Consider the following 22662-nt stretch of genomic DNA (forward strand, 5'->3'; position numbering starts at 1 on the left):
CATTTCCTGAGACCAATGGAAAATATTGCATAATGTTCAAAAGTCAATTTTGTGATAGCTGTAATGTTACAGGTATTAATTTAAAGTGGAAAAAGGTCATTTCACAGTTCAATATTTTGAATTTCTTGAGGAAAAATCTGAATTTAGCATTAAAATATATCAATTTTATTAAATTTAATTTAAAGTGGATAAAAGTCATTTTACAGTTCAATATTTTGAATTTAATGAGCAAAAATCTGAATTTAGTATTAAAATATATACATTTTATGAAATTTAATTATAATAGTGCGAGAATCAATTTCAAATAAGAGTTTAATTTCTTCACGGAACAATGTTATGATTGTTGGCTTGGACGCTTTCTGCATCGAAAAATGTTAGCGCTCTGATTTTCCCAGATGTGCTTCGAACTACATTTCATTATTTGTACATTTTTTCGGGCTCCATTAGGCAAGTAGGAAAAAGAAATGGTGTCACTGGAAACGTCAACATTGGAAGCCGGCGGCCTAATTAGCGGTCACCCTAGCCGCCGGATTTGAGTTACTACACCTCAGCTCGGCACAAACCTATGAGAGCGATCCCAGCTGCCTCAGTGCCTGGCTCGCGGGCGGCCACTTCAGGAGTTTTCCTAAGCCAAGTACCAAATTCTTACTTATTGCATTTTGATCTGCGGTTATGATGGCCACAGGCAAAAGTGACCGAGCGTCCAAATCGGAGACCTTAAAGGTCCTGGAGAAGTGCCGAAAAGAGAGGGATGACGCCGTCTGCCGAGAACGCGTCTTGCGGGACAAACTCCGGCAGTGTGAGTCCAAGCTGCGCTCCGTCGAGACCCTGAAACAGAAGCTCAAGACCCTGACGGCGGACAACAAGGAGCTGAGGAAGCAAGTCAAGGGCCTGCGCACGGAGATCGGACTCGACCGCAGCCCCAAGTACCACGGCAAGACCACCAAGGACGTCGTCAACGACCTGCTCGAGAAGGAGCGAGAGTGCGACGTCCTGATCGAGAAGGCGGCCAGGCTCGGACTGACCGTGGACCAACTGACGTCCGAATTGGCCAACGCGGTCACGTGCAAGGCGCTGTTAGAGGAGCAGGTTACGTCTCTGCACCGGAACCTCAAGGACATGACCTACAATCAGCGGCGTCTGCTCAAGCAGTGGGAGGACAGGAGGCTCCAGCGGGAGCAACGGGTCCTGCCCGCCCTCGCGCTCAAGGCCGTTCAGACGGATGTGTCCATCGGTGCGTCCCAAAAGCTTCCGGTCAACGCTTTCGAGACCGAGACTGGCGACGCAAAGACCGCATTGGAGAGTCCGAGCTTTAGCACTTATCATAACGACAAGTCTTTAGTGTGTGATGAAAATAAAGAGATTTACAACTAATTTATAAATAGTATGGATGCTTGATGGAATTTTTTTCAGACAGGTATCAGTACGAGTATTCCCTTGAGTACTTAACACTTCATGTCAGACTTTTTTGCCTTAAGTATCAGGTAGGTGATACCTGGTGCCTTCACGAGTACCCAAAATTTTGGAATAAGGAATAATCTGCTCGATACTGATATGCATCGCAAGTAACATGCATTGTCTATAAATTACAAGCTTGTTTTTTTTTTTTTTTTTTTCAAGTGTAAGGATGAACTACTTATTCATGAATACAGAGTCTTTCATTGTCTAGACCAGGGGTGTCAAACTCATTTTTCTCACAGGCCACGTTTTAGTTTGGGTTTCTCTCAGAGGGCCATTTAGACTGAAACAATAAAAATGTTTAATCCTCTCAACATGTCTACATAATTTATGAACCAGAATCCAAATTAGAAATCAAGGGTAACGTGTTTTACAACTATTCATGTTTGGTAATACAAAAATGATTGTAATACCTCAATATCTTGAAATTTTGGTACAGATTTTTCCAAGATCATGGAAATGAAAACTGTGGTTTTGTCTTCATGGGCCACAAAAAAAAAATCATGTGGCTGGCCGGATCTGGCCCCCGGGCCTTGAGTTTGACACCTGTGGTCTCGCCGAGAGAAATTCAGTAAATTGCCTTATGATTAAACATGAGTATTGATTTGTGTTTGCGGTTCACGATGCCTTGTGTGTAAGATTAAAGAAATGTTATAAATGTACCGATACTTGTAAACCTGTAAAACAGAAAGTAGTCCTGACATCGTCCTTATGGAAATAAAAACGATATTTCTCAGTCGTTTTAAAACAGGCAGATATGTGGAAACCGCTGCGGGGGGTGGGGTCCTTCGAGAGGTCCTTTGAACAAAAGTGGCGCGGCAGCATGATGGAAACTTGGAAGTTTTGACGAAGAAAGAAAAGAGTAATTTAACGCTCTCCGGAATGTTTTCTGCGGATCAAAGTTGTTGGTTTGTCCGCAAGGTCAGTCGCTTTGTCTCATACAAGCCCAGCTTTTGTTTCTTAATACGAACGTCATTAAGTAGCATGCTGCCAAGTAGAGTCCACTGTGTGTGTTTTTGCTAGTGTAGGCTAGCTAGCCAGCCAGGTGGAAGCTCCACACTAGTCATTTCGTGTTTTTTTTTTTTTTTTAAATGTATATATTTCACTGCATGGTATTCCAGGAGTATCGCAAATGTTGGAAGTCTATGACGGTTTTGCTAGGAAATAATTTAGTTAGCGTTGCACCAGCTGTCATAAAGTTGGTACGTCAAGTTTATTTATATAGCCCTTAAATTAATCACTAAAGCATCAAGAATCTGAAACAAAAGACGTCGCATGCCCAGTGTTCACAATAATCAACTGGTGTACAACCTACATCCCGGCAAGGAAACGCACAGTAAACTCATTTGAAACCTTATCCATCGTTTACAGTCCAAACCCTAGCACGAAACCATGGCAACCCCAACTACAAATCTTAAGTAAGGCTGCAAACCCTGTTTTGAAACCGTAATTTTCTTCTGTCATCATGAAATCTTACTCTCGAAACCAAACCTTCCATGAAACCCCAACACTTCAATTTAAGAGTTAATCTCAGCAGTTTTTCCTGAAATGCATGGATTGTAGTACATTTCGACTAAATGGATTAAAAGAGGACCTTTTATTACTCCATTTGGCCAACGCTGTACTGTATATAGGTGATTTGTTGGAGAGCTGCAGCCAGCATAGCCTGGGCCGTATTGCTGTTGCTGCTCACCACAGCAGTTTTTGTCATCCTCAGCAGATTCAGTCCTCTCCACCCCATCCAGACACTATCAGGTCAGTCGGTTACCTTTTTGTAATTTTCTATATTTAGTTGCCAGCTGTCATTTATAACCACTGCGACATCAAAATGTCTTCCCCTTTCAGAATGTTTGTCCTTCATGGGAAGCGCCAGCGGAATTTTCTCCCTCATCCTACTTTGCGCCGTCACCACCATCGTGGGCTTATTGATCTTTGAGTATTATACAGGTGAGCGGGGTTCAAATAAAGAAAAAGATTTTACTGGCATTTAATGTTTTATTCCACAGCTACTTTAGTTTTAATTTGAGGAAAATTTAGCTGTACATAAATTACTTAATAATACTACATGTATTAGGCATTAGTTTTATGAAGAGAATATCTAAATTGTAGCTTCCCCCAAAAAGTTACATTTTCATTTGATTTAGATTTCAACTAAACTATACACTTGAAAATTATTATTATTATTTTATTTTTATTGTACAGGAATTAGCATTTTGAGAGGAAAATATTTTTCAGCAAGAATAAAACTTATTACAGAGAGCAAGAGTAAATAAAGTCATCACTTGACTGGAAAAAAGTGACTTTATAAATGTCCTCCAGGGTAAGGTATTAATTTTAGAAATTAACAAAATTAATATTGTAAGAAAGTTTTAACATTGGCTGCAACAACAAAAAAAAAACAGTCACCAAGAGCATAAGTCATTTGTTGTTAGTATTTTTATAATGATGAAGTTGTAATATTGTAAAACGTGAGGAAAAAATACAAAAAGATAAAATATTTTTTGAGAAAGCCATAACTTTGCAAATACTTATGTTGTACATTAATTAAGTTTCAATTTTAATTTTTTGATAGTTACAAGTTTTTGGGAGATGGGAAAATTTATTTTAGCAGGAACGGTGGTCATTTAAATTTTTTTTTTTAAATATTTACGTGAAAAAGATTGTATGAGAATAGAATTAATTGTCATTACATTTGACTTAATAACACACTGGTACACCTCTCACAAGCACACACACGAGAACACAGATCAAAAAGCCAAAGAAAAAGCAAAACATTCTTGTGGATGTCGATTTGTGTTCTGCTCCCTTTTAGTTGTCCCCAGCGTTGCCTGCTCCAAAATCGCCTTGTTGGGTAAACTGCTGCACCCGCGTCATGTGGCAAACTCCCTCGTCCACTGCGTCATGGGCGTCCTGGTAGCATGGTGTGCGGCCGTCACCATCGGGGGGCGCTACGAGATGCTTGGGGACCCGTGCGGCCTCAGCGATAGGTGGGTCCACTGCACCCCCACGCGTTAGCTAGCTGCCAACGCGTCGCTAATAAGCGCCCTACAGTCCGCCTCAGGTGTGTCTGAACGAGTACCACCTGATCCTCCTGCTGGCGGGGGCTTTTGTGGGCTTTTCCCACACTCTGTTTGGCGTCGTCCACAACATGAACTACGTGTCGTTCCACACGGTTCAGGTACGTCTCCCGTCGGCTAAATCTTAAAAGTTTGTGTCCACAACTTCAATCGTCCCCTCGCTCCTCAGCAATACAAGTACCTTCGCTTTAAGGGGTCTTTGCCGCTGGTAGTGAAGTGCAGCGCCACCCAAGCGCTTTACTCCATCAGGAACTACATTGTCATCTATTTCTTCTTGGGTAAGTTACCTCTTTATTCAATTGTGTGAGTTTACAACCTGTAAATCCAATTCTTTGAACACCAAACTCCACCGAAATTCAAAATAAGTGAAAAGTATCAATATGTTTTAGGATTAAGTGATATTGTTTTTTATTTCCACTATTGTAACTTGACTTTAGTAAAATAAGTATTATTTCACTAACTTTGTCTTATTCCTTTTGAGGCATGTTTATTTTTTTTTTATTTATTTATTACATGGACTAATAATTAAATTACCAATCCTAAATTTTAAAACACATTCAAAATTTTGGATTAACTGGTGTTACTTTTTTTTTAAATTACTAAAAGTATTTCACAACCTTTGTCCTGAATTCAGTAGCGGGATTTAAAAATATATATATTCTAACATGGTGATGTATGTTTTTTCCCTTTAATTTTCTTTGTACGTTCCTATTAAACAAACCATATCAATGTATATTCTGTACAAAATAATGTTACATATGTTAAAGTATGTTTTTTTTTTTTTTTTAAATTACTAAAATGTATATTTTTGCATTATTATGAAATGTGCCTACCTTTCTGGTCTGCACCATTCTTGGTATAATGCCATTTTAAAATGTTCTTTTTAATCCTTGTTTCCCCCCCCTCCCCGCAAATAACATAAATTTCAGTCTACACTGATGTCAGTGCCTTGTTCTTCTATTTTTTTTGACAGGATACATCCCGAGAGAGTGGATCTGTAAAATGTTTAACCTTAACATGAACAGGTCAGTGCATTTTCCCAACGCTCGCCCTCGCTCACTACTTATTAATATTCGCAAATCTTCCCTTTCCACCCTCCAGTTCTTCCCACCGTTTGGACACCATCAGCGGACTCCTGGACCTGTCCCTGCTCTACCACCTGTGGATCAGCGCCACCTTCCTCCTCTTCACCTGGTACATCGCCCTGCTCCTCTTCAGGATTTTTATCACTGAGGTGTGTGTGTGGTTGCGTTATTCATGCAGATCATGCAATTCATCGAATTAGCAGATGGCTGTCTGAAAGTGGAAGTACACAGTTGTGGCAGTTTGCTGCCTTCACAAGGTTCTATGCAGAAGGCACAGGTTGTACTTGGTGGTCCAATCACAATAGAGCTGCAAAAGTACCTAGTTCCGAGGGTAAAGTTCCTGTTTTTTGTTCAAGAGGCTCTTATCGTATTTTCCAGACACCCATAAAAACGAAGATAAAAACATATATATAGGTCGCACTGGAGTACAAGTCGAATTTTGGGGGAAATTTATTTGATAACATCCAACACCAAGAACAGACATGTCATTTGAAATTTAAATGACGAACAATTTAAAATAATAAAGGCAACAACAGCCTGAACGGTATGCTTACGTCAGTGATTTCCAACCTTTTATATAGCCAAGGCACATATTTTACAATTGAAAAATCCCACGGCACACAACAAAAGTAAATGTCACCAAAAATGGATCGATTAATTACTGTGTGTACTTCCTGCCATCTAATAGAAAATGATTTTTTTGTTCTGTCTGTCATTGTGCCTCACTGGCATAAATAGAGGAATAAAGATACACTATTTCTTGGAATAAATGTTTTTTTTTTTTTTAGCAATTACATAAAATTGGATAACTTCCCACGTCACACCTGTAGAGCCCTCACGGCACACTGTTTGGGAATCACTGACTTACGTTACATGACAACTGAGAATGTGCCTGATATGTTAACATAACATATCGAGATTTATTCCGCTAACTATAGCATAAATAACACGAAGAAGTTTACCAAAGCCATCCGTGTCACTCCAAATGTCCGGTAACTGAAATCCAATGAAATTTTCATCCTCTGTGTCACTTCTAAACAAGTCTGCCAACTCCGGAGGTAGTCGACGTCCCGCTTGGTCTTCTGCGTCGCTTACGTCAGACTCGTCGTCAGTTGCAGTTACGACTCGCCTATTCCAGCCTTTCTGAATCGCGACTGGATGGTTTTGTTTGTCACGGAAGCCCATACTTTGTCGAGCCATCCAATGACTTCCTGGAAAGTTGCATGGCGGATTCACCCGGAAGGCTGTGCTCTCCATCCATCATCAGATACACGGGCCTAGAGCGCCCTCTTATGGTTGTCAGTGTGAAAATAACAGATAAGCAACTCAAAAAATGGATGATGGCTGTAATAATGTGTTAATAATTTCACATACAAATCCCTCTAGAGAATAAGTCGCACCCCTGGCCAAACTATGAAAAAAAAAAAAAAACGGGACTTATAGTCCGGAAAATACGGTATAATTTGACACTGTCAGTAATATATTAACACGTGTCATAGTCGCCAAATAAATGATGAGAAATGACATGAATGTCACCCCCCCACACCCCCCCGTTCTTGCAGGGCTACAGTTTCCCAATGCAGTCATCTTTCACAGAGGACGTGCACCAGTGTCTTCCCAGAGTTCTGTCTGACCCACAGCCGGCCATATTAAAAGTACCCCATTGGCTTTCCTCCTAAACCCCTTTTGGCGTGTTTTGGAATTTAACTTCAAGTCTCTCTGGAAAACAGTTCCTCGCCCTACAGGACTTGGCACTGCTCTCTCAACACTCACCATTACGACGCAGCGAGGTGTTCAGTCTGAGTCAGCCAGGTTTGTTTCTGCCCTTCGTTCCCCTTAGTTCTTATCGTAATCTACCAGGTTTAAAGTAACCATCCCGTTACCCATTTCCAATCAGGTGGACATCCTCACAACTGGAACGCCATCAGCAGAGAGTGTCAGTCGCTTCTGAGCGATCTGACCCAGCGACTAGTGGCGTACCACGACAGCATGGCCACCAACGGCAGGGCCAAGTCGCTTTCATCGGGAAGCGAATTGAAGACCTTGTCCGGCTCGTCGTCTGGTACGTTGTCTCGAGCCTGTCAAGGTTTTCCGACCTTTACTTTGTGTAATGTGTAGTACCAGGGACCTTTACTTCGTTTGACTCATGGTTCCATAGAAGTCTTTGTGCTGAGTTTTTATAGTCCTAGAGAATTTTATTTCTTTGTACTTTGGAGTTCCTGGAACTATAGTGTTCAGTGTTGTTGGGCCTCTCTAAAGTACTGTTCCCTCCAGCGGGTTCTTCTTTTGGCAATCCATTGGACATAATCTGTACAAAGACTTGTGCTTGTCTTCTTTTTAAACTCAAAGTTTCTTCTGGTGTGGAGGATCTGATGAGTCCAAGGGTCACCAGTGTCCCGGTCAAGACGCCGGGGTCGGTCTTTGCCCGGACTGCGCCGAGCCCCCTGACCGCTCCTTTCACCCCGCCCTACCTGGACAGCCCCTTCGGGTCGCCCGGTCTGCGGCGTCTCACTGCGCCTGTGGACCAGGGCTCGCCGTGGCACGGCGCTGTGCAGAGTCCCCACGTTATGAGGAGGGCCCCCAGGCTGTGGTCCGCTTCCACAGGTAAGTGGATGTATACGTCAGAGCTCGCGGTTCTCTTGTATTGATTCCGCCGCCTTCTCCGTCCAGATTCCCAGTCCAACGGCAGCCCGCAGCTCTCTGCCGCCCCGATGCCCTCTCCCAAGCAGGTTATCTCCCAGCCCAGTCTTTTGGCCCAGTTCCTCCATAACAGGAAAGAACAGGTACATACTTTAGGGGGCCACATCAGTTTCAATGACTCTAAACGTACTTTAGCAGATCTTCACTGCCGTTACCTTTTCACGTACAGTATTTTCCGGATGATAAGCAACTACTTTTTTCAGGCACTGTGAACCCCGCAGCATATTTAACGATGCGGCTAAAATGTTATTGTTTATTTTTTTGTCGCTAGTGGCTACGAGTTTAAAAGTACAACAAAAACTTGTTCAGATGAAATTTTTAAAACATGGCCGTCCCCCATAATACACGCTGTTTTGGGCGTGCACAAATGCCTTCACTGTGTAGACGAAGAAGACTTATTTTAAGTGCACGTAGAAGAAGAAGAAGAAGAATTTACCTGAATTATGCGGAGAAGAAGAGGAATCTACACCAGTTGCCCACAGAAGACGAACAAGCTACCGCTACCATATATATAAAAAGAAGGCGCTAGTTTTTGGTGCTCCCAAAGCAGGACAGACAAAAATGCAAAATAGATATCCATCCATCCATCCATTATCTGAGCCGCTTATCCTCAGGAGTGCTGGAGCCTATTCCAGCCATCTGCGAGCTGGAGGCGGGGTACACCCTGAACTGGTTGCCAACCAATCGCAGAGCACATAGACACAAACAATTATCCCGACTCACAAGCACACTTCCTTTTAATTTTTCAAACTTTCACAAAAAATGGCTGCATACGAAGGTCTTCCTTTCCTGGAATCTGCCGGTGGATTTTAAACGCATGGAGCAACGTGAAAGAGTCCAATATCACCAAAGGATTGAAGGGCTGGACTGGTACGTGGGAGGAAGACCACAAATGCAGCAGTAAACTTGAGATGAAAATGACATTGAGAGCGGCGGAGAATTTCGGAGCCTCTTCAACTCCGACACTGCTGGCGACGACTTGAGTGGTTTCAGTGCACAGGAGGATGATGAATAAAAACAATAACTTTTCTGTTATGTTTGAGCTGTTTTACTGCGGTGTTATAGTCACTGTTTGGAAACAAGGTATGTAAATAAACATTTAGAAAGTTTTTCTGCGTGAATATCTAATTTCACGTATGTACGGTATACATCCGCGATATACGCTTAGGTGCGGCTCATGTATGGTGTAACTCTGTATCGTGTCACGGTACACAGTGAGTGTGGCCTATTGTCCAGTGCACACCATCATCCAAAAAATACGATAGTTTCCCACGATTTTGCTGACTGCTTTTCCTTTGCTGTAATATACCAAATGGCATACAAGGTATTTATAAAAAGTTATGGATCACACAATGGCTGCTTTGTTCGTTTGAAAAGACATTCCATCTTCATTTAAATGCTAATCTTACTCCATCCAGGTTAAGAACTTCCTGTTCAAGCGTGTGCTGATAGCATATTTGTTCAACAAGGTGAGCCCAGGACATGGCGCCACTATTGACAATATTTCACGGGAATGCTAAAGGTTCTTTGTTTTGCAGCTCCCAGAAGCATCCAGTGAAGCGCTCTTTGCAGACAGCCAGGCTCACATTTGGGCCTTGGAAGGTGCACAAAAACATTTTTCCGCTCCTGTTCAACACCGACGCTCAACACACGATGTTTACCCATGTGATTGATTGCTTTCCAGGACTGTCCTACCTGGTTCAAGCCTCCTTCTCAGAGGACCACTTTGGCGTGGTGCAGACGACGTTACCCAGCATCCTTAGCTGCATGCTGTCCCTGCAAGAGGTTAGCTTTTTTAGCTACTGGCATTTACATTGTGAGTCTTGAAATATTTGTTGCATTATGCATTCAGTCATTTATCTAATAAAAACTATGTTAGAAATTTTTACAAAGTACAAAAAACGTTTACATTAACTTTTGCCTTAAAAATTTATTTTATTATCTTTATAAAATGTGAATCATCGCCATTTGTACGAGGAATTGAAAGGAACAACAACAATTGAGGAGTTTCCAAGTTACTACTCTCTATTGCATACAAGGTGTCATCATTGCACGAAAGGTAGGGGGCATCCATCCATCCATTTTCTTCGCCGCTTATCCTCACGAGGGTCGCAGAGAGTGCTGGAGCCTATCCCAGCTGTCAACGGGCAGTAGGTGGGGTAAACCTTGAACTGGTTGCCAGCCAATCGCAGGGCACATAGAGACACAACGGTCACACTCACAATCACACCTAGGGGCAATTTAGAGTGTTCAATTAATGTTGCATGTTTTTAGGATTTTCCATCCATCCATTTTTCTTCGCCGCTTATCCTCACAAGGGTCACGGGGAGTGCTGGAGCCCATCCCAGCTGCTTGTCAGCCAATTGCAGGGCACATATAGACAAACAGCCGCACTCACAATCACACCTAGGGGCAATTTAGAGTGTCCAGTTAATGTTGCATGATTTTGGGATGTGGGAGGGAACCGGAGTGCCCGGAGAAAACCCACGCAGGCACGGGGAGAACATGCAAACTCTGCACAGGCAGGGGCGAGATTGAACCCGGGACCTCAGAACTCTGAGGCCAAGGCTTTACCAGCTGATCCACCGTGCCGCCTTTTTGGGATTTTATCTTATTTAAATGATTTTAAAAAGTGTCAAAAGCTACCCTAGTATTTGTCTGCAGGCAGTGGACCGACACTTCAAGCTGCCTCACGCCTCCACTAAGCCCGTGAGGATGGGCGGCGGCATGGGCGAGCTGGCCTACAAGACGCTGCGCTTCGCTCTCAGGGCTGCGCTCAAGACAGCCATATACCGAATCACCACCACCTTTGGAGATCATCTGAAGTGAGTTGCTCTTGTGTCAATGCCTGTCGGCTTTCCGTGCGACATACTAACGTCTGCGCCCCCCCCCCCAGTGCCGTTGACATGTCCGCAGAGCACCGCAAGAAGCTGCAGCACTTCCTGCACTACAAGGAGTAACTTTTTTTTCCATTTTCATCTATCACCATCATACTGTCTAGGAGCAAACGCTGGATGCTTTTATTTGTTACGAGGGAGGAGGGACTAGTAAACTCACAAGTCACCTGTTGTACATATTAGCTCAATTGTTTTTGATTTATAAAAAAAAAAAAAAAAAAGCGTCTTCAGATTTCGCTGCAAATATTAAATAAGGTATGGGATCTTCATGGTCTGTATTTCCCTAACAAGTTTCATTATTTTTTTTTTTCCCCCTCAAAGTGAAACTGGTTTGGGGATTTTCAATAATCCCAAATAGAGGTATAAAAATATAATTTCCTCTTGGAAGACCCTTTCTTTATCACCAAACCGATATTTGTCTTAATTCATAGTTTTTCACAAATGTGTACTTTTAGGTTTGTCCACGTCATCAGTTATTTTAAGGCAGGGGTGTCAAACTCATTTTCATCGCGGGGCATTTTGTCGTTCCGGTTTCCCCTCTGAGGGCTGTTATGAAAATGTAGAAACCTTTTTCTGCCTCATCATATTTACACATGAAATTTATGGACTAGTTTCGAAGTCAGAAATCAAGGGTGATGGATTTTTCAACTATTATTCATGTTTGGTCAGATAAAAAAAAAAAAGGCTTGCTGTGTCTCAATGTAATCATTTATGATATGACAGTTGGAAATTTGTGTACAGATTTGAACAAGAATCATGGAGGTTGACGCACATGATTTACCTTCGCGGGCCACATAAAATCACGTGGTGGGCCGGATCTGGTCCCCGGGCCTTGAGTTTGACACCTGTTTTAAGGAATTAACCGTTTTCTTGTTAAAAATACCTTGAGGATGTTAAAAATACCTTGAGGACAAACTTATTAACTATTGAATGCTTGAAGTGACTAACTCAATTCAGATTCAGTCCAGATTCTTTTATTAAGTACCTGGCAATCCAGATTGAAAGCTATTTTTGTCATTTGTTTTTATCAAAGACATAAGTAAGTGAAACCCGTTAGGTTATTTGACCATTTTATACATACTCATGACCAGATAACAGCTCTCTGGACAGTTGTGGTAGCGCGCTGAAGTGGTTTTGGTCCTGTCTGGCCAACACAACTTTGCGTGTGTTTTGGGTAGTTCTGTACAAGTCCAGTGCTCGATGAGGTTCCGAAGGGTTCACTTTTGGAGCCACTATTTTCCTTTATGTTTGCTAATCTTGAAAATGTGCGGATTTTCCTTTCATTGTAAGAAAAAATGCTCTCCCAATAATATTTCTATTTCAAAGACATAATGGGCCTAGATATTCTTTAATCATAATGAGAACCCCCTGAATGAAACGACAGCGACTGGTCAAAGTAGTCTTCGTAAATCCTCACTTGTTTACTTGGTTCCTTTGACACAATATGCAAGCTCATTTTATTTTTATTAAGTAGCTGGCAAGTGTAAAAGCCTTTCTTGCAGCACTTTCGGCTGGATTACTGTATTGTACTTTATTTTGGAGTCAACCAGTCCTCCCCTCAATCACTTGGCTCAAAATGCTGCTTCTTGGCTTCTAACTAGGGTACGTAAGCCAAAGAGGGCCCACATAACTGCGGTCCTCGTCTCCCTTCACTGGATATCTGTGTACTTTAGAACACATCATGATTTTTTTTTGTTCAAATTCATCTTAAATCTCAAAAATGGTCTCGCCTTGCTGAGCGACTCCATCCACACTCCCCTGCCTCAGGTCAGGATCACAGCAGTCAGTTTAATGAGAGACATTTGTGTAATACCAAAACAGGATGACTAAACATCAAGTGTACTGCTTGTTTTATTGCACAAATTCTTCAACAGAACTCCAACAGAACCAGATGTTTTAATGATAAGCCTGTGGCCGGGAAAATTTGAATTCAATTCTCAAAATGAAACAACACTCCGTACAATGGAAAATTTTTAATAATGTAGAGGACAGTTAGAACAAAAGGGTGCAATTTTGGCTCTGTATCCAATATAGACATTTGCAGTTAACTAAACTTGTGACATAAAACAGCATCTTCTAAATGTTTATTTTTTTTTATACAGTTTTCATATTTATATATGTACAATTTGACTACGAGTTCTCAGAAAACGAGAAAAAAAGCCGCGCTTCAATCGCTCTCACACTACAAAGAATGCCCGAGCGCACTGTCCAAAGATACCGCCTTCCTCGCGAACGCCCCCCCCCCCTCCCCCCGCCGAATCCCAGCTTCCAACCGATAGCTGCTTGTGATTTAGCAAGGGTGGTGGGGGGAGGGGCACACCCACTCAAGGTTTTCCAAAATCCAATCCGTGGTGCATGCAGTGAAGGAGGGGAGTGGTTCTTCCTGTCAAAAGACAGAGGGGACAGGAAGAAGCTCAAGTAGGGGAGGGGGTGGGAGTGGGGAATACCTACAAGTGCTGCGAAACAAAAAAAGACCCCCGGCAAAGCAAATGTCACTCTTTTTAGTGCATGTGTCAAACTGCAACATCCCTGATTCAAAGTGCACTCAGTAGTTGGGGCAGCAATGCGGCAGGGATCAAACTTGATCGCTCTGGTGAGAAAGGAGGGCGGCTACGTGCTGGTGAACGTTGGGGAGGCAGGACTCAGAAAAACCGAGACCTCGGAAACAACTTGACGTCTTTGTACGGGGGCCAGCGTCCTGCACCATCACTATGGCTGACTTGTGTGTGTGTGCCAGTGTGTCAAAAAAGTGAACATATGTATCATATTGTGGTTGTCCAATGAAAAGCATGTAGCTCCCAAATTTAGTGAAGAAAAAATATCTTTTATCCAAAACGTGTGCAGTAATAAAATATTCCACCCCTCCAACCAAATTATGGGCGAAAAACATTTTTAGACACAAAATTCCTCACCTTTTTTTCCATTTTGTGTTCAGAAATTGCCTGAAATGTGTTTTTTTAAGGAGGACTCAAAATTGAGACATGATTTTGATGCACAGTGACTACGACGCATATGTGCCAAAAATTAATTACCCGCGTGTCTGTCACGGTTGCATGTGTGCAGCAATTTTAGGGCAAAAAAACAAAACTACAATCCAATGGATGTATCATCACTGTCAAATGAAAAGCATGCATCTCCAAATTTTCTTTAAAAAAAAAAAGAAAAATTTGAAATTGGAGATGCAAACTACAATATTTGGACAGCAAGTTGTCTTTTTTTTTTTTTTAATCTTATTGGCCAAAATCTTTTTTGGGACACAAAATCACAAATGTTCTTTTCTTTTTTTGGATCCAAAACCACAAACCGCAATTTTTTTTTCGTATTGCCTAGAACGTATTTTGTTAGGGGTTTATTTATACGCACATTACACTTTTTTGTTATATTTTTTATCTTAACTTTATGGTCTGCAATGTTTATCCAGAAAAACGTTTTTTGTTTTTAAATGATGGAAACAATCCCAAAATTTGTACACCAAATTTTGAATTATTTTCATTGTCAAAAATGTTTTTTTTTTTTTTTTTCCCCCAACCCAAGTCACAATTTGTTCAACAAATTTGGGTGGGGTGGGGTTCTACTCGTCTAATTTTTACTGGATTTTTCCTCCTTGCTACCCAAAATAATTGTTGGGGATTTTTTTTTTTTTTTTTTTTGAGGAGGAGGGGGGGGGGTTTACACAAAATGTGGACATACCTGCTTTTTATCGGACAGTGTCTGTATATAGGAGCGCGTGTACGTGTGTGGCTCATGAGGACATGCACTGGACGTGGTCCGGACCCCCCTCCTCTTCATCGGAGGTGTCCGGCGAGCTCCAGGACTCGTCCGTGTCCGCGTCGGCCCCTTCGCGCCGGGTCTGGATGGACGCAAAGCGAGGAGGGTGAGCTCATTTAATTCGGTACAGAACACGGCAAATAATCTCTGTCTAACCCTCGGGGGCCGTCGGTTCCTCATGTGTCTCATCAGGAACCACAGCAGCTGGGTGTCGTATTGGTCGCCGTGCCGCACGCTATCCTCGTCGCGCTCTCGCTTGTTCTTCTTCATCACCTTTCGGGTATGCCACAAACGGCGCATTTTGGGTTCAAGTGCGGGAAGCGCTTCAAATCAACCTGAGGTGAGAAGCCGATACCTCTTTGAGGCCCTTGAGTCCGGTGGGGGTCTCGGCGGTGGGGGCCCACAGCTTGACGTCGTGGTCTAAACCGCTGGTGGCCATGCCGGGCAGGTGGGGGTGGGGCTCCAAGCAGTTCACCTGCGCAAAATCATAACAATGACAAATATCTTCTGTTCTTCATTCTTAACCAAAACATTTGTATTCATTTAAATACATAAAAATAAGTTGGACTATACATTGCTTTTTAACAGAAACTTTCAAAAGCAAAAAGCATATTTCTTTCCATTATTTTCTTAAACATTTGATACTTTTTTTCCTTTAGACACAAAAATTACAAAGTATGAACACGAAATTGTACGTTCTTTTTCCTTTATCTGGTTTTTTTCCCCTCAAGAGAATCCAATTCAATACATATGCATATATACAAATAACCTTTTATTGAATAAAATTTCTATTACTTAAAATGATAATTTTAAGTAAAAAACCTTTTTTGTTTATTTAAAATGTAATTCAAATAAATGAAATGCTTTTAAAATAATTACAAATTAATATAAACTAAATCCTGTTTTTAAAATATAAATGTTCATCTGTCAAAATTTTAAAATAAATTAAATGAACTGGACCACTTAGCTTAAAAAATATTAAAATGGGAATGTTTTTGTATATTGAGCTCAAATAAATTCATTAAAACCCTAATTAGGAGAGTCAGTTTTACAAAAGTAAAACTGATGTAAACAACTTTTCAAAACTTCATTCTACAAAAGGTGCAAATAAAGAAATAATCTGGTCATTTATAAGGTGCTGCCTTTCCTGGAGGTGGCGTGAATTGCAATCCTGCCTCAATCGGTAGGCTGCATCAGGACGCCCGTACTAAAACCACCGTGGCGTCATTATTTTAATATGAAACGCATGCTGCAACTTTTACCCATGATCCCTCACGGCAAAGGGACGGGGGGCTGCGCTCACCACTCCGCCTCTGTCGCCCTCCATGAACTGGACGATGCGGGCCGAGTGTTTGTCCCACAGGTAGATATGGCCGCAGTCGCTGCCGCTCACCACAAACTCGCTGCAAGGCCCGTAGAAGTTGACGCCCTTTACTGCAAAACAACAACAAAATGAATTAAAAATAATGTAATTTGTAGGCGAATATGTGTCACCAAACCTGTGGCGTTGTTGCGGTGTCCCTTGTATCTTCTGCAGTAGTCTGCGCCGTCGCTGTGGTTGGCGTCAAATAGATAGATGTCCTCGTCATTGTAACTCGTTAGCAGCTCTAAATAAAAATTGACATTACAGTGTAAACCCCCACATATTTACTCTCTGCCATATGCAGATTTGTTGAATGATAAATACCCGTAATTTCTGGCCTATAAAACAACATTTTCACACTTTCAACCCTGCGGTTTATCCGGCAATATGGCTAATTTGTGCATTTTTTTTCCCCCGAACGACGGCATGGGGCCACTTGAGCGGAAAATGTAAGACCGGTGGAATATATGTGCCGAGGAAGTGACTTTTACCAGTCCGGCCTTGTTAGTGCTGCGCTAGCGTGTTACTGTCATGTCTCAGTGATTTTTACCGGGATGTATTTTGTTATCCGAGCCTGTTAGCGCGGAGCTAGCGTTAAACTCCGTGTACCGTCTTTCTTTGTAAATATCTCGTGTTTCACTGTGGACACTTGCGGCTTTTACACAGCTGCGGCGTATCTACGTACCAAATGGTATTTCCTTTACAAATGTACTGGGTGAGGCTTATAACCAGGTGCGCTCCGTAGGCCGGGAATTACAGTACTAATGATGAGCCTTATTTTGTCTTGAATAAGGGAACTACTGAGTACAGTCATTTATGTAACATAGGTTCAAGATTGTGTACATGCTAGATGCATGGTGTTGATCCGTTGCTGATAATCCTTTGTGTTCTTATCGACCACAGTAAATACATTAATTCAAACAGAGTTCAGTTTAAATAGTATTATTTTGCTATTTACATACTCTGCTGTCTGCGTGTTTCGTGATGTGTACCTGTGCCGTCGTGGCTGTATACTAGACAGGTGATGTTGGTTTTGGACTCGCTGGACACCAGATGCGAGGGGCAGAACTTCTTCAGCACGCCGTTGTTGTCGTTCTCGTTAATCTTCCTCTGGTCGTAAATCCTACAGAACAACCATGAGGGCGGTTAGTCCCAACCGCCGCGCCGCGGCACATTCGGTCGGCATCACGGCAGCGTACGTACCGGACATACTGATCCCTCCCACCGACCGCAAAGTGCTGCGTCTTGGCTGGGTTGACAAAAATGGTGTACAGGCCTACTTTTTTGTCACCCTCCTTCACCACCACCAGCTTGCTGCAAACCAAAACCAGGGGAAGTTTTAACAGCTCTCGCCCCATCAAACTCATTCATCCTCGCACCCCTATAAAACTTAAATATAGTGATACATAGGAGAGCAACCTACCCGACTTACAATTTTTTTTTTTTTTTTTTTCAAGATTCAAGCATCGTTGGGCCAATAATTTGCTTTCAATTCCGAGCACCAAATTTGATATATGAGCGGAGTATTGTAGCAGAACCTTAACTCACTTCACAACAGATAATAATCCTTTAAAAATGAGCCCTTAAAAGCTATTTAATGCCTTTCCCAATTGGACTTGGTGTGAAACTAAACACACACACAAAAAAAAAGAGAATCACCATGTGCATTTTAAAATAACCACATACTTTTGCCTTAAAAAAATGCTCATAAGCGATGAAAAACATCATAGATAGGCTAACAAGTCGTATCGTGCCATGGCATTGCAACACTTTTGCGTGTAACTATTTCAACACAAATGCTGGCGCAACATGTGTAGAGATAAAATAATAATACCCATGGGCATACAGTATATTTTTTAGCCATTGCAAAACATGACAAATATTACTGAAGCTTATTGATTCACTTTGTAAATCTATTTTTCTCCCGCAAGGTGGCAAAGGCTCACACAGCAGGAGTGAATGTCAATGTTTAATTCTTTTAACATTTTTAAACAGGTGCCCTGCAATTGGCTGGCAACCAGTTCAGGGTGTACCCCGCCACCTGCCTCTTGACAGTTGGGATAGGCTCCAGCACTCCCCGCGACTCTCGTGAGGGTAAGCGGCAAAAGAAAATGGCTGGATGGATTTTTAAACAGTGACATCTTTCTGTCTTTTTAAGGTACAATATTTTAGTTATTAAAAAGACCCCCCCGCCCCCCCCCCTTTTCTTTTTTGTTCAGTAGGATTGGAATGAAAATTGGGATTTGCCTTCATTTCAATTGGGGGGGGTGTGTGTTTTTTTTTTTTTTGCCTGTTGGCACCACATGAGACGGCACCCCGGCACTCACTTGGCAGGGCGGTCGAGCCGCAGATCGATTCCGAACACCATGGCGTCCTCTCCCGCCGACAGAAAGGAGCACGGGGAGTCGGGCTCCAGGGCCAACTGATACAAAAACAAAAAGAAACAATAAGAGACAGCGTCTTGTCGCCATGCGGGTGGGGTGGGCGCAACTGCACCTTGTGCGCGGCCCCTTTGTGCTGCGCCACCCTCTTGGTGTTCTTGCACCGTTGGGTGGCAGAGAGCTCTGCCACGCGGATCTGACCGTCCCGGGCGCACATGGCCAGGGTGGAGTCGCCACTGTGAGGTAGGAACTTGGCCTGAAGGGGGAACAAAACAAAACAAAAAAAAATGTGATGTCAATCTTCTGAGACCTGACTAAGCATCACACCCAAAAATGGAACCTCTCAAATGTAGTAAAGTCTCTTCAAAGCAGTATTGCACCCCACAACAACTTATTCTACAAATATAGATAAAATGCCACTAAATGAGCTTCCTGTTCCCGCCCTATCATAAACACAACAAAATAATTACTCTCATTGTATATTCAAATAAGCAGCACAGTGGCTCAGCTAGTAAAGCGTTTGCTTCACAGTTCTGAGGACCCAGGCTCGATCCCGTCCTCTCCTGTGTCGAGTTTGCGTGTTCTCCCCGCGCCTGCGTGGGTTTTCTCCGGGCACTCCAGTTTCCACATCCCAAAATTTTGCAACATTAATTGGACACTCTAAATTGCCCCTAGGTATGATTGGGAGTGCGTCTGTTTGTCTCAATGTGCCCTGCGATTGGCTGGCGACCAGTTCAGGGTGTACCCTGCCTCCTGCCAGTTGGGATAGGCTCCAGCACTTTCCGCGACCCTCGTTGAGGATAAGCGGCAAAGAAAATAGATGGATGGATATGTTCAAATATAACGTTTTCGAAAGATCGCCAGCCTAATGCTAACACGTAATGGTAAACTCCATTGACAGGCTAGCAAGAATTTAGCATGAGAAGCAACAGGAAGGCTTTACCTTCAAATAAAGAATAGCTACACATAAATGGTATATGATGTACAGTAATGTAAGAATACTCCCAGGCAGTGAAAACGAGTGGTTGTACATGAATTGAGTTTTTGACTTTCTACTACTCTTTTTATATTCATGTGTATCGCCATGCATGCAGCACACTGCCCCACAGAGGCCAAGGACCACATGAGCACGAACACCGGGTATTTACAGTTACTCTTTGAACCACTAATGTTAATAATGCATGATTATTTCACTTGTTACTAATTTTAGTTGTTGGTTGTTATTAAATATGAGTTTTGGTAGCTGGATAAGTACTAAGTTTGCAAATCAATGAATAATCGTGTTTACTAATCGGGACTTCAATTGATTGATGTGATTATTTTTTTCCATCATCGCCCAGTAACATTTTCAAATCATTGAAGTATTCTAGTAATTGTTACCGCCCGATTATATACCACATTAATTCCATCAATAGCTATGAAACGGTACATTATCACTCTGCTAACACGTGACTGACTTTCACATAAGTGTTTTTTTTTTCTTGTCATCATCATCATCATCATCATTCGGTTTGTGTCCAATCGTGAGCCTTTTTTCGTCCCTCACCTGAAAAACGTTGCTCCTGTGCCCGCTGTCGAACTCCAGCTCGGCGCGCCGGATGGCCCAGTCCCAGATGACCACGCGGAGGTCGTCGCTGCCGGACGCCAGGCGCGTGCCCGACGGGTTGAAGTGCAACGTGTTGACGCAGCCCGAGTGGCTCTCCAGCAGGCCCTGCAGCTCCAGCCTCTGCACCAGGCCGCGGGCGCCGCACACGCGCCTCACGAACTGCTGCGAGTCCCGGCCGATCTCTCGGCAGCGCAGCGAGGGGATGGCCCGCCACGCCGGTCCGCGCAGGTCCCGCAGCTCGGCGCCGAGCCACGCCTCCATCACCTCGTCGTCGTCCTCGTCGTCGTCGTTTTCGTCATCATCGTCTTTCAGCTCCTCTTCTTCGTCCTCGTCCGAGCTGGATGAACGGTTGTTGTTGTTGTTTCCGGCACCGCTGCACGGTCTGTTCCTCTTCCTGGCGGCCCTTCTCCCGCCATCCTTTGCCCTCTCCGGTCTGCCTCCCTCGCTCTCTCTTTCGCCGTCCTCAGTCAGGGAAAAGAGGCCGCTGCCATCCATGCTGTCCGTGTCTTCCTCCTCCTCGTTTTCCTCCTCACCCGGCTCGCTTTCCAGCACGATCCTGTCACCGGACGCCTCTGCGTTGTCTCAAAGGAAAAGAAATAAAATGGAGGTTTGTGCCGGATTCACGTAAGCGGGACGTTTCGGAATTGGGCTAAGAAAAATGTGGTGGAAATATGATGGCGTGCCCCTGGGAGGTGATTCTCTTCACGTGCAGACAGATTTTGCTTATCTTTAACAGTCATGCAGCCATATTTTATTGTTCAGGCATGAAAAGCATACAGAACAAAATTATGATTTATGACTCATTGCATATTCATTTGTCAAAGTCTCACATGACACACCCGATCAGTTCTTTGTAGGCAGATTTTGTCCAGTTCACCTTTGAAATGTGACTTTACTTCTCTGGAGAGATTTGATTATCGCCCATGTTTGGCATTTTGACATTTTATTTTAAAATTATTTTTATCTACAACTTGGTAAACGGCAGGATTTTTTATTTTTTTTATTTCAGTTACCCAATTTCAGTTAGTGCTAACCCTCGGAAACGCCTCAACTTAAGAGTTTTTGTTTGAAATCAAAATTGAACCAAAAACCAAGTTAAAGTAAAACTTAGTACAGAATTTTGGGGGAAAACCACTGTAGATTTTTCGAGTTATTTCAATTTTCATTCAGCTTTATAAAACAGGCTCCTAACATGGTGATCTCCATGTACTGTTTTATTTTGAAAGCAAAGATGTCTTCTGTTTAAAAAAAAAATGCAAATCTGGAAAGCTGTTTTAAAAAAAACATGCTTAGTAGTATTTCAATGAAGTTGAGGGTTCGACTTTGTAAATTGTCATTTACAAATACGAGTTCAATAAAAATGGGATTACCAGTGTGTTTGTCTCCATCTTTGCTTCCACAGGCTTCCCCGTCTTTCTGATGATCACCCCCGGCTTCCTCCTCCCCAGAGGCCCCTATAAAAGGACCAAGGACCAGAAATGGGTGGAAAAAGAGCCTAAATGGACACCACAGGTAGCTTTGCAGTCGATTTACCGTTGAGCGCTGCCGATTTGCCTTCAGTTTCCGCCATGACGTCCGCGAAGGCGAGCCTGGAACACACGTCAAAGGAGGGCAAAGTCATCCAGGTGTGTGAAAAGTACTCAAGTTGACTTTAAAAGTCAACCACTGGCCCCCGTTTTGTGTTTGCGCGTGCAAAGACGCACGCAGGCTGCTAATCGTCGGGCTAACCAAGCGGGCTAATTGCAGCCAATTTCTCCTCGCACTCTTTGTGACGGCATCGTTAAAACTCGGTTTTGACGTTTCCAGGCCCGCCTATTTTAGCATGTGGCTAGCTAGCATCCGGGCGGTTGGCAAAACAGCGACTGAAACGTAGCTGTCATTTTTTTTTTTTTTTTTGGCTGTCGTTCTAAACACCTGTTTGGTCACACATCACTAAAACACTGCAGCTAACTTAGCCTTAGCATTTTTTTTTTTTTTTTTTTTACCTCGACTCGCAGGCCCAACTCAGCGCACTTCTTTTTTTTTTTTTTATATTCCTCTCTCCGAACTCGGTCCTTTTAATCTTTTATTCGGCAGCTTAGCGATGGTCACACCGCGCCTCGGCCGGTGAGAACGTGACACGAAAGACGCCGCATTGTGCTGCCAGTTCTCAGAAAACCAACGAAGCGGCGTTCAAACAAGGTCGACTGCTCTGTTTATGTTTTGACGCTTTCGCTTCTATTTTGAGGGGCGGGGGGGGGGGACTTCCTATGACGTAGTATTGGACGTTTTTGCATAAATCCTGAAGTAGCAGCCGCGGAAGTAAAGGAATAAAAATCAAGAACTCA

At 42.9% G+C, this 22662-nt stretch overlaps 3 protein-coding genes across 6 annotated transcripts; 2 read left to right on the forward strand and 1 right to left on the reverse strand.

Annotated features, from left to right (window-relative positions):
* The first annotated feature begins 675 nt into the window (after positions 1–675).
* On the forward strand, positions 676–1439 carry zgc:113691 (uncharacterized protein LOC503529 homolog). Its single transcript, XM_061840398.1, has one exon. It carries the CDS (start codon positions 676–678, stop codon positions 1372–1374), a length of 699 nt encoding a protein of 232 aa, XP_061696382.1. The 3' UTR covers positions 1375–1439.
* Positions 1440–2225: 786 nt separating this feature from the next.
* ndc1 (NDC1 transmembrane nucleoporin) lies at positions 2226–13026 on the forward strand. The gene is made up of 18 exons (XM_061838261.1): positions 2226–2379; positions 3093–3213; positions 3304–3405; positions 4271–4445; positions 4510–4636; positions 4705–4813; positions 5509–5560; positions 5637–5769; positions 7183–7275; positions 7351–7432; positions 7518–7682; positions 7970–8224; positions 8291–8403; positions 9739–9789; positions 9859–9922; positions 10005–10105; positions 10985–11145; positions 11217–13026. The coding sequence occupies exons 1-18, from the start codon at positions 2341–2343 to the stop codon at positions 11278–11280; spliced, it is 2007 nt and encodes a 668-aa protein (XP_061694245.1). The 5' UTR covers positions 2226–2340; the 3' UTR covers positions 11281–13026.
* Positions 13027–13175: 149 nt separating this feature from the next.
* On the reverse strand, positions 13176–22543 carry dcaf8 (DDB1 and CUL4 associated factor 8). 4 transcript variants are annotated; one of them, XR_009797601.1, is made up of 13 exons: positions 21869–22284; positions 21706–21789; positions 20276–20916; positions 18845–18985; positions 18676–18770; positions 17552–17662; positions 17341–17471; positions 16485–16592; positions 16289–16419; positions 15341–15460; positions 15142–15258; positions 14908–15067; positions 13176–13600 (listed from the first exon to the last, which is right to left on the reverse strand). XR_009797601.1 is itself a non-coding variant. In XM_061838264.1 (13 exons), exons 2-13 carry the CDS (start codon positions 21903–21905, stop codon positions 14960–14962), a joined length of 1815 nt encoding a protein of 604 aa, XP_061694248.1. In that variant the 5' UTR covers positions 21906–21924; positions 22321–22543; the 3' UTR covers positions 14480–14959. The 4 variants fall into 4 exon arrangements, 3 of the variants coding, with proteins under 3 accessions (XP_061694248.1, XP_061694247.1, XP_061694246.1); XM_061838264.1 differs by lacking the exon at positions 13176–13600 and adding an exon at positions 22321–22543 and having other exon boundaries at positions 14480–15067; positions 20276–20907; positions 21869–21924; XM_061838263.1 differs by lacking the exon at positions 13176–13600 and adding an exon at positions 22321–22542 and having other exon boundaries at positions 14480–15067; positions 21869–21924.
* Positions 22544–22662: the final 119 nt, after the last annotated feature.

Source organism: Syngnathoides biaculeatus, chromosome 13, assembly GCF_019802595.1.
Source record: "Syngnathoides biaculeatus isolate LvHL_M chromosome 13, ASM1980259v1, whole genome shotgun sequence".
Classification (NCBI taxonomy): domain Eukaryota; kingdom Metazoa; phylum Chordata; class Actinopteri; order Syngnathiformes; family Syngnathidae; genus Syngnathoides; species Syngnathoides biaculeatus.

Bases quoted from the DNA above. Each gene is read 5' to 3' on its own strand.
- zgc:113691 (XM_061840398.1), top strand. From the start codon at position 676: ATGGCCACAGGCAAAAGTGACCGAGCGTCCAAATCGGAGACCTTAAAG.
- ndc1 (XM_061838261.1), top strand. From the start codon at position 2,341: ATGTTTTCTGCGGATCAAAGTTGTTGGTTTGTCCGCAAG. The intron at 3,406-4,270 runs GTGAGCGGGGTT...GCTCCCTTTTAG, and splicing joins GATCTTTGAGTATTATACAG to TTGTCCCCAGCGTTGCCTGC. The intron at 10,106-10,984 runs GTTAGCTTTTTT...ATTTGTCTGCAG, and splicing joins GCATGCTGTCCCTGCAAGAG to GCAGTGGACCGACACTTCAA.
- dcaf8 (XM_061838262.1), bottom strand. From the start codon at position 21,956: ATGACTTTGCCCTCCTTTGACGTGTGTTCCAGGCTCGCCTTCGCGGAC. The intron at 18,771-18,844 runs GTGCAGTTGCGC...TTTTTGTATCAG, and splicing joins ACAAAGGGGCCGCGCACAAG to TTGGCCCTGGAGCCCGACTC. The intron at 16,593-17,340 runs GTACACATCACG...ATTTTTATTTAG, and splicing joins ATACAGCCACGACGGCACAG to AGCTGCTAACGAGTTACAAT.